This window comes from Lactuca sativa, chromosome 6, assembly GCF_002870075.4.
Source record: "Lactuca sativa cultivar Salinas chromosome 6, Lsat_Salinas_v11, whole genome shotgun sequence".
Classification (NCBI taxonomy): Eukaryota; Viridiplantae; Streptophyta; class Magnoliopsida; order Asterales; family Asteraceae; genus Lactuca; species Lactuca sativa.
Genome location: NC_056628.2, coordinates 106,345,976 through 106,356,996, shown reverse-complemented (window position 1 = coordinate 106,356,996; position 11,021 = coordinate 106,345,976). Strand labels below are relative to the sequence as shown.

The following is an 11,021-nucleotide window of genomic DNA, read 5'->3' as shown; positions in this document are numbered from 1 at the left end:
GTCCCAGGGGAAGTCCGAGTGCAGGCAGTGGCTCAAGATTTACAAGATCGTGATGAAGCACTTAAGCAGCTGAAACTTCATCTTGCACACGCCCAAAGTAACATGAAAGCTCAGGTTGATAAGAGGAGGCATGCTATCCAGTTTATGGTGGGTGAATAGGTATACGTTAAACTCAAACCTTATCGCCAAATGTTTGTCACAAGTCACATTCATCACAAGCTAGTAGCCAAATTTTTTGGTCCTTTCCAGATTCAATAACTTGTTGGAGTTGTAGCTTATAAACTTCTACTTCCCCTACTTCAAAAGTTCATCCCGTTTTCCATGTTTCACTTCTAAAAAAGGCGGTCCAAACTCCAAGTGAAACTGTTTTACCTCCCGAGTTAGAAGTGGGTCATGAAGATATTGTCACTCCTGCAGCAGTTTTACTCACTTGCACGGTTGGGGATCCCTCAGATCCAACAGAACAATGGCCAGCTCAATGGCAAGGGTTGTCTATTATGGAGGCTACATAGGAGGATGCTCTTTCTATCAAAGAACAATTTCCTGGAACAAGTCTTGAGGTCAAGACATAAATTGAAGGCAAGAGTAATGATACAAACACGAGCCTTATTACCACAAATAATGGACCACTTAGACCCTTATTGGTTTATTCTAGAAAGGGGAAGAGGGAAAATCAGGAAATACAAAAAAATGGCTAAGATAGAGAGAGTACAGAGTTAATGGGGAATAAAAAGGGGGAGGAATAATTTTGTTAGATCATCATGTTATTTGTTGCAATTGTATTTGGCTCCTGAGTTTTCTTACTCTGTGAGAGAGGGACCACTTCCCTGGACAATTTGTGGATTGAGTTTCATTATCAATACCAATTTAAACCATCTTTATCAATTCCATTCTTCATTCTCTTTCATTACTGTTTCATTGTTTTACAATTGCTCAATTCAGAACATTACTGAAATTAATATTCATTTATTACTATATTTATTGCAATTATTACATTAAAATATTATGTAAAATTTAATAAAATAGAAAAACTCATAAAATGATATGTGAAAAAAAAAAAAAGATAATTCAAAATAACCACAAAATGATATTTGGTAATTTGAATAAGAGTGTGACAAGTGGTAAAAAAATAAAAAAATAAAAAAAATAAAAAATAAAAAAATTCGTTTATTAGATAGGATTATATATATATATATATATATATATATATATATATATATATATATATATATATATATATATATATATATATATATATATATATATATATATATATATATATATATATATATATATATATATATATATATATATATATATATATATATATATATATATATATATGTCTTATGCCTAAGCTTTTTATAACCTTGCTTTTATCCTTTTACCTCCTATCATCGGTTTCGTAGGTATCATTAAAAAAAAACTTCAAGTTTGAATTCTTCTAAATTTGAACTCTCGGTACTTTTTTTTTCATATTATACATCTTAATGTAGAAAAACATTTTTATACACGAAAAAAAATATTTAATTAAGCATCGTATTTTTATATAAATTTCTATTTTTTATATACATATTGTTTTTATCTATTTATATTGTTAACACATAAAAATACATTTTTAAAAATATAAATATGTTTTTGGAAGTATAAATACAGTTTTTTATGTTTTTAGAAGTATAGATAAAAATATTTTATCAATAAAAAATGTGTTTATATAAAAAAACATATATAGACTTCAAAAAGTACATATTTATACATGTTCTTAAAAGTATAGATGCACGTTTTTTAGAAGTTTATATACATTTTTAAAAGTATAAAACACATTTTAAGAAGTATAAATACATATTTTTACCTTTTTAGTAGTACAGATACACATATTATATCGGTTGTTTGCCCTGACAAGAACCCAAACGGGGCGATGGTAAAATTGTAGGTAGAAAAAAGAAAAGAAAAACCCACAATGAACCAAATCAAAACAACATCAGTTCAAACTATATAACAAAAAAGATACTTGCTGCCAAATCAATCAGTGAACTAGACAAAAATTACATATAAAAGGAATCTTGATACATGATTTGTGTTTGTTTTCCAAGACCAAAACTTGACATGGTAGCCGATGGGTTTTCATTTAAAAGTTGAGAGCCTGGGAAGTTTGTCTCGCAGATAGTACAACCTTGCTCTTCGGACTTTCCGATGCTTCACCACTTTTATTTCTTTGATGTTCGGAGAGTATCTGTACACACACACACACACATCAGATAGACTTGTTGGAATTGCTGGAAACAAAACTTAATCCAGTAAAGTACATATATCAATGTTTTCTTTTCAATTGATGCCAAAAAGAAATAATGACTTAATACAGAAAATCAGGGAAACGAGGCCTTTTGCCCTCATTTACATTTTCCTTCCATTTTATAAGTGTGTATCATTTTATTAACCATCATTTATCCAAACAACACTTGATGGGAAGAAGAAAAAAAAAACCGCATGGTGGTTATATTGATTATGAATGATTCTGCATATTCTTTTCATAGAACCCCTAAAACCATTTCTCCCTTCGTCAACCACATGAAAACAACAACTTAAATAAGAAAAGCAAGGGAAGAAATTTTTCCCATTAAGTCCCAAGTTTTACAAATTTGACATCGTTTATTTTTTCCTTCCATTTGCTGTCATTTTCTTCTATGCTTTATAAAATTATTATCCTGGCAGAACTTTATCTATAAACATTTAATGGAATAAAAAAACAAGGCATTGGCATGATTGCATCATCTAACAATATTCATTATGATTTATTTGAAGCAACACATCCCTACTTGGGATGGAGGGGGATAATGTGTTGTTTCTTTTTGACTTAATGGGACCAACTAATCTGATGATAGAGAAAGAAGGTTTTTCCATTATGTCAAAGTTTTTTCCGGATCATTTATGTAAGAGGATATGATATGTGTGGAACAACTTACATGGGGAAGACAATCTCAACTCCAACTCCAGCAATGATCCTGCGGATGCGAATTGTGGTGTGAATGCCAGCGTTTTGCCTTGAGATTATTATACCTTTGTAAACAGACAACCTACGCCTGTTCTCCGGCACTTCCTACAAAAGTTAAATCCAAATCATCCAAACATTTAGGCCGACGAAATTTTTCCTCCAAAATATTTAATAAAACAAGACTCGTACATGCTGATGCTATTTAGATTTTAGATTTTAGGACAACTTACCAATTTAATTTCAATAATATCTCCAGTTCGAAGGTCTGGCACTGGCCTTGCGCTTTCTGAAGCTTCAACTGCTTGCTTGTTCAGAATCTAACATCACAAAACCAAAATCAAAGACCCGATGAAATATTTCTATATGTCGATAAAATATTATGATATTTTTAAAGATAAAGACCACATGGTCATTTAAATATTTCCAATTTTCATATTCATTATTTATTGTCAAAGATTGTGTCACACCAGAAAACCCCTTGAACCCAGCCGGTTAAGGCGGTTTTTTCAAAGAAAAAAAATTCAAAGTTTTGGTGGTGGTTAACTCAGACAATATAATTCTTTTAGTGGTTGCTTAAACCTAAAGATGCAAAACTATAGTAGTTGTTATACGATTCTAAGTTTTGTAGTTAAACAAAGTTACCAGAAATATTGTATACCCTGTTAAGGTGATTGCGATTGTTTAACAAAAAACAACCAATATCTTAAATCTCAAAAATCAGGGGGAAAAAAACATTATTCTTAGGTGGTTGAACCAAAAACAAAAAAATCCAAACTACATTGGTTTTGGTGGAATTGGCTAATATTCAAACAATTCTTTAATTTTCACAAATACTATATGAACAGATACAGGAGTGCAATTGAACTACCACGCAGAAAGAACATCAAAATACACTATCGAATTCACAAAGAAAGGGGACCGATCTTGAAGGTTAATATGTAATTATCAAAATCATTTAAACCAGTTTCAAGGTTCAAATTTACACCGATCAGCATAAAAAAAAAGTCAAATGCATCTTGGTATGAAATTATGAACCCAAAACTCACAGAGAAACCATAGATAAATGAAGGATTTGATGAACATTCAACAACTTACCCCCATAATGTCGCCAAGCTTTACAATGGCTTTCTTAGGTTTTTTTTCTTCTACTTCTTCCTCGTCTTCCTTCTCCGTAGTTTCTGCTGCAACAGTCTTCGTCTCGGGCTCTGGGTCAGCTTCAGCACCAGCATCAGCCTCAGCTCTAACCACCAAAGAATCCCCACAACGAAATCCATAATTACGACGACAACGATATGAAGAAACCGTGGATATAGACACAGAAGCTGCGTTGAATTGGGGAAGAAAGGAGGAAACCCTAAGTTTCTTCGATTCAAATTTTGCTACATCCGTGGGTATCATATATAGCGCCTAAAAATTTCAGTTTTCAACTAAAGAAATTAATGAACTGGGAGGAGATAAATGCAGGAAAGATAGAAACATGAAATGAAAGTGGACTTACCTGAGAAAGAACGACGGAAGCCATGACTGAAATTTGAGAGCTCGAGTCAGCAAGGGCTTGCAGCGTCTTATCCGAACTGCAGCAGAAGATGATGATTTGCAATGTTATATGGGTGGAGGTTCGGGTAAGATCCGAAATACATTTGCATTTTTTACAAGACAAAATATGATTTTTTGTGAGTCTTAAAATGGTCCTGTGTATGATTTTCTGGGAGTCTTAAGTCCTATTTGATAGTTGGTGATTGAAAGGTCCGGGTAAACTGAGTAAAAAATTATGTTGTTTGATTGTATATTTGACTGAATGTATTGAGTGATGGAAAATGACCATTTTACCCTGTTGTTATATATAGTGATGGATTAAGTGCCGAATAATTATAAAAACATACATATTGTCATACAAAATGTAAATTACACACAAATAAAAAATGTCATACAAGATGTAAACTAAACATAAATCATTTAATATCCAAATAAAAACATAATGAAATTTAAAATAACATAATAATTTAATGTAAAGTAGGTGAAAGTAGTCAATTTGTAATCTGATTACGCAAAACGCACATATATTCAACGGCTTCTGAACCCCATTCTATGTCTTGTATGTTTTCTCTATCAATTCCCCCACCTTGTACGTCAGGAGTAACCATAGTGTCCTCCTCAAAATTTCTAAACAAATCATCTTCTATATTGTATTTCCTTATAGAATTATGGACCGCGACACAAGCAATGACTATGGCTCTTTACAGTGTAAAATGATAAGGAGCCATTTGTTTTAAGATTGAGAATCTCGCCTTCAATTGAACCTTTCTTCTCTAGTTAAAGGTCTTCCTCTTTGAAAATCGGCTAACCAATACCTAGTATTGCGGTATGGAGCCATAAACCCATAAGTGTTCGTATATGCGACATCACAAAGGTAATATTTATCTGCAAACGAATGTGACATATTATATAATGACACATATTATATAAAAAAGATAGATAATAAAAATTATATAAAGATTACAAACCTGGTGGAGGAAATGGAAATCCAGAAGTCGAATTGAATGCAACTTCTTTCAAAACTCTTGAATCATGTGTTATCCCCTCCCATATTTGTTAACCGTCTATGTCGTTCCGAGTTATGTCTTGTTGGATTAGGAGTTGTTGGTACTATAATTTCTTTTGCAAAACACATCATTGTTGTTAGGACCTCGTGAAAACATTGATGAATCGTTTGTGTGGAGTGATGAAATCTTCCCTTAACCGCGCGAAAACGTTCATTATGTCCTATAACATGTAAGAATATAGTCATCTTCTCTTCAATGCTTATTGTCCTACTAGCTTACAACCATTTTTTTGGGTAAAGTGGTTGCATAATAAAGCAAATGCCTCTTGTGTAAGATGCATCATATCGAAACATTATGTAGGGTCTCCGTACATCAAATCTTGCGTATATGCATACCCGCTTGAATCGTTATCTCTAATTCTATGAATTCTGATTAGCCTACGCCGATTTGACCTCAACAAATAAAACACAAGTAAAAGAAAAGCTACAACTTCACAATCAGAAACCATACTTGACCTGTTACAAAAATTATATTCAATATCCAAATAATAAAAGTCATATAACAAACAGTCATATAACAAACGCGATATAACAAAAAACTAGTAAATAACAAAAGTCGTATTCAATATCCAAATATCATCCAAAGTAACAAAAGTCACATACAAAAAAACTAGTACACATCATCCAAAGTAACATCCAAAAAAGTCATCAAACATAGGATCCAAAAGTCATGAAAATAACAAAAAGTCATGCAACAAAAAACTAGTAAATATCATAAAAGGTAACCATACTTCCTACCCGCACCCATCACCCACGACTCACAACTAGTATGCGAAAGTCGTAACCAAACTTTTCTAACATCGACACTTTCACCAAATAGCAAAAGAACGGTCTTGTGTCTTTCATCTTCTTCTCCCCATTCCATTTTGTTCAATTTCTCCATATATGCATCAACATCCTTATCCATTTCACCTTTTTCAATTCTTTCATTTTTTTCCACTAACGACCTTGCAAGCTTGACAATCTCCTCTTCAACTTCTAATGCCCTTGCATCTCTTTTTTTTCCCACCAACTCTTTTATTTCCACCAACTTCCTTATTTTTTGAACGCCCCAAAGATTCTTCACTTGCACCTACGTGTTGTGTTGAGGTTTCCATTGGAACATCCTCATCCAAATCATGGGCACTAAACTCTTCTACAGGACGAGGGAGTGTAGAAGATGGCCCCCAACTTTGAAAGTCAGTTGAGGTCGACCCTTCAAATAGTTGGGTGCAAAGATTAGGGAACAACAAGGGTTTAGTTTTCAATAACAACACGAACTTGTTCAACTATTTACAATTTTTATAAATATTAGTATATGTTATAAAAATAATCATACTAGTATTTGTTATAAAAATATTACCTTCCCCTCTTCCTTCCATTGTTCATCGGTCAGATTAAATTTATTTTTTTATAGGATCATATATATTGCTGGTTTTGTTTTTCTGTTTCACCCAAGCAACATACTTTGATTTGTAGTAGTCAAAGTGGTTTCTCATTTGCTTCTGATCAACATCTTTACCATGTTCGTTTATCAATTTTTCGCGTATTGTTTATCAATTTTTCACGTATTGTCCTCACTCTCGTTCCAAACCAACATCCTAAAACATTAATATTTAAAGTAGTTTATCATAACTTTTATCATGATCAAGAACAATTTCAAACATAAAACAATTTTCTTCTAATCAAAACCATAAACATTATTTGATCCAAATTCTACTCACTACATAAAACAATTTGATCCAAATTCTTCTCTTTATCAAACATGTAGTAATAAAACCATAAGCATTATTTGATCCAAATTCTTCTCACTACATAAAACAATTTTCTACTAATCAAACATGTAGTAACTAAACCATAAGCATTATTTGATCCAAATTCTTCTCGTTATCAATCAATTTATGAACAAAACGAAGTGCAATCTCCACTTTCTTCTCACTACATCACTTTCTCACCAAAGTGATTGCATAGTTTACAAACAAACTGATTGCATAGCTATAAACTTTCTCACCAAATTCTTCTCTTTATCAATCAATTTGATCCTAACTTCACATGGAACAACTCCTATTTCAATTTTCAAAATCTAACCTCTAACTGTGGTGAAATTGAATGAGTATATCATTTTGAAGCATCTAAATTCATCAATTACAGTAATCTATTACTTGAATTGTATGCAAAAAAAAGTGTTTTGTGGCAGCGAGAGAAACTGAAAAAGATAACCGATTTTGATTTCATAGGACAAACAATCTCATATTTCATAACATCAAAGCATACCCGATTTTGATTTCAAAATTTTTTTACATATAAGGAGAAGAATAACACCTATTTTGATGAATTACAGTAGCCGATCAGAGATGGGGACCTTTCTTCAGCGGGTGAGATGGTGACGAGATGGCGGCTTGATGGTGGCAAGAAAGCAGCGACCGGCGCCGACGATACGACGGGGAACCTTTGATGGAGGAGGTGGCGATTTGTGTCTGTTCACTTTTTTTTAGGTTACGATAATGGGTAATGGGGGAAGAAACAATACAGAGGAGGGTAGGAACGTCTTTATTCCCAGTCAGCAAATGATACAAAGCTGACCCGGTAAGAAAAAATAGCCACACGTCTGACCGAGAAAGCCAAATATCAAACAACGACTCTCTAACTGAGTCAGCCCAAATCGCTGACTCAGATCGGGTTAGACAGGTATCAAACACACCCTTAGTCCAAAACTCGCATTTTTTTGTTTGACAGTCCTTTAGGCCATGCTTTTGGCCATGGTTCTATGTGGAAATGGTCCTTCCGAAAATTGAAATGACTTAATTGCCCTCTTGATATATTTTTTTATATTTTTTCTATTTAAGTTAATGTTTTATTAATAATAAAATAGGGCCCACACCCATTCTCTCTCTCTCTCTCTCTCTCTCTCTCCTAAGAAAACCCACATAGTTCTGATCAGAAAACACACACAGTAATTTAAACCCAGAGTCAAACCTAAATCTTTCTTGAACGTGAATGCCATCGGAGTTTCCACCGAAGAGAGGTAAAAGACGAGACTACTTCACAAATTCCTTTGACACATAATCAACCACCTCTGGCAGCTACTGAACATCCCTCTCTCACCATTTTTAGACTACAATTGGAGTTTCCACCATCACTGTTCACCATATTCAGATCGTCACCGACCCCCGTTGCCACTTTTCCATCATTCTCTATCACAAGTATACTCATATCTGTTTGTAACATGCCAACGGATGAACCTAATCAAATCCTTTTGTAACATTTGTTTCTCACCATTGTCGGACCTCCACTACAATCAAACCCAATCACACCCAAAATTGATGTCAGATTCAACATATGAGGATGAACACAAATGCACACATACACACCAAAATCATACCGTAAAATTCATTCACTACTCCTCTTGATGAAGATTTTTTATATGCCAGCAAACAATATTTTTCAAGAGTGCCCATGATCAGATCACTTTTTATATATATGACATAAACCCTAAGATTAAATGCCTGAAAAGTCCTATTGCAGTTAGCAGTTAACACTTTCAGCTAACTTACCAACTGATAAACCATTTCCCGTTTGTTCAACATTAAGAAAACAATCAAGAATCTTGCAACGAACCTCAACTGTTTGTTGGCAAGATTCATATCCTATAAAAGTCCATCTTTGAAATACTCTCTAGTCAAGATTGCTTCATAAAAGATATATGATCTGACAGGTAACTAGCCACACTTGTTCTCATATATTGCCTGAAATAAATTTTCGCTATTCGCGATGCAATATCACCTACTTTCCATCACTTGAAATGCAGAATTTGTATAAGTTCTTAACAGCAACATGCTCAGATGAATTTGTATAAGTTTCCAGATATACGATTCACCAAATGAGATTCTGGACATATAGCTAGCTGTATTACATGCACTAATACAAACTAAATTACAATAAAGAGAAAGAAATTGACCTGTTGCGTTCGTAACACAACAAATCCTTAATTTTGGAGAGCTTTTTATCGGTTTTAGCTACAACAGACCAGTAGAATTCACTCACCGGTACATTCAAGTTACTAGTAGTAATATTGTTCTGCGACATTTCTTTTATTCTAATTCCTACTAATTCTCAACAATTTTGCATCAACGTATATGTAGCACCTGGTTCCTGGTATATATTCTTGGTTATTAACTCTCCTTATATATTACATTTTAACCTTGGACTCGGCGAGTTGAAGGACTAACTCGCCGAGTAGAAGCGGGACTAGACGCGGGATCTACTCTGTCTACTCGGCGAGTAGGCTCGTAGGACTCGGCAAGTAGACCCTGTCTGGACTAAAACCCTAACCCGGGTGTTTGCACCCTATTTAAATGATCTAACCCAGCCTCCATTTCCCCTAGCACTCCTAGAGATCTGTAGAACGAAACCCTAGCCCTCTTTGTGTCCTTGTGGGTGATTTTTAGCTTTGTGAAGGTGGTTTGGAGCTTGGGAGAAGAAGGAGAAGGTTGAAGAGTGCAAGAAGGGAAGAAGATCCGGAATCTACTACGTGAAGGGCTTCTATTCAGGTAGAAAAGTTCCTACCTTGATCTTTAGTTCATTAAATCCCCTTTTTGTCCCTAAAAAGTGGTTTTAAGCCCTAAGAACCTAAATCTCTATGTGTTTATGGTTAATGTTCTGCAAGGACTTCGGATTTGGACCTTTTGGACATCCTAGTAGCATAAAGTCTCTGTGGTTGAGGTGATTGAGGTCCCTATTGAGTGTAGGACCTCTTAAAGAGCTTGGAATTGTATGTTTGAGCTCATAGGGCCATGCATGCATGTAAAGTTTGCAACTTTACGTGGTAAACATGCCCTAGGACCATAGATCTGTGGTTTTGAAGCATTACATGTCTCAGATCTGGCCTACTCGGGAAATGGGTCGAGGGACTCGGCGAGTCCCAAAGGGGAACTCGGCGAGTTCTATGAAGATGGTCCTAGACTCAGCGAGTTGGATGAACAACTCGGCGAGTCCTATGAAGATTGCTTGGAGCTCGCCGAGTTGTTCTTCAAACTCAGCGAGTCATATGAACTTTCACAGAGCAAGAGGGGTTTAAGCGTTGAAGGTTCAACCCTTCGTACCTGCACGCGGAATTAACCGTGTAGCGTAGTCCCAAAACCCCAAACCCTCGTATGGGGTGTTCTGGTGTGGATTGGAAGCGAGTAGGGGATCCGCTCGAGGAACTCGGCGAGTTGCTCGCGGACTCGGCGAGTCGGAACTCGAGTCGGCCCCATAGTCCCGAGTGGTGAGTCAAGGGTGACTCAGTGAGTGGGGAGAGGGACTTGGCGAGTAGGACCGGATTAGTAAGGGAAGGACTCGGTGAGTTGCTCGCGGACTCGGCGAGTCCAGTCAACTGGAAGTTGACTTTGACTTGGATTTCGACTTGGTCAAGGGTAAAAGGGTCATTTTACCCTAAGTACATCTAGC

At 35.1% G+C, this 11,021-nt stretch overlaps 1 protein-coding gene across 1 annotated transcript; it reads right to left on the bottom strand.

Annotated features, from left to right (window-relative positions):
* Window positions 1-1,961: 1,961 nt before the first annotated feature.
* Window positions 1,962-4,646, bottom strand: LOC111893946 (50S ribosomal protein L19-2, chloroplastic). Its single transcript, XM_023890022.3, has 5 exons — window positions 4,491-4,646; window positions 4,088-4,399; window positions 3,223-3,309; window positions 2,964-3,097; window positions 1,962-2,233 (listed from the first exon to the last, which is right to left on the bottom strand). The coding sequence occupies exons 1-5, from the start codon at window positions 4,512-4,514 to the stop codon at window positions 2,125-2,127; spliced, it is 666 nt and encodes a 221-aa protein (XP_023745790.1). The 5' UTR covers window positions 4,515-4,646; the 3' UTR covers window positions 1,962-2,124.
* Between the last annotated feature and the right edge of the window lie 6,375 nt (window positions 4,647-11,021).

Coding starts and splice junctions, on each gene's coding strand:
- LOC111893946 (XM_023890022.3), bottom strand. CDS start 4,514: ATGGCTTCCGTCGTTCTTTCTCAG. Junction 3,310..4,087: donor AGCTTGGCGACATTATGGGG/GTAAGTTGTTGA, acceptor TTGTGATGTTAG/ATTCTGAACAAGCAAGCAGT. Junction 3,098..3,222: donor ATATTATTGAAATTAAATTG/GTAAGTTGTCCT, acceptor TAACTTTTGTAG/GAAGTGCCGGAGAACAGGCG.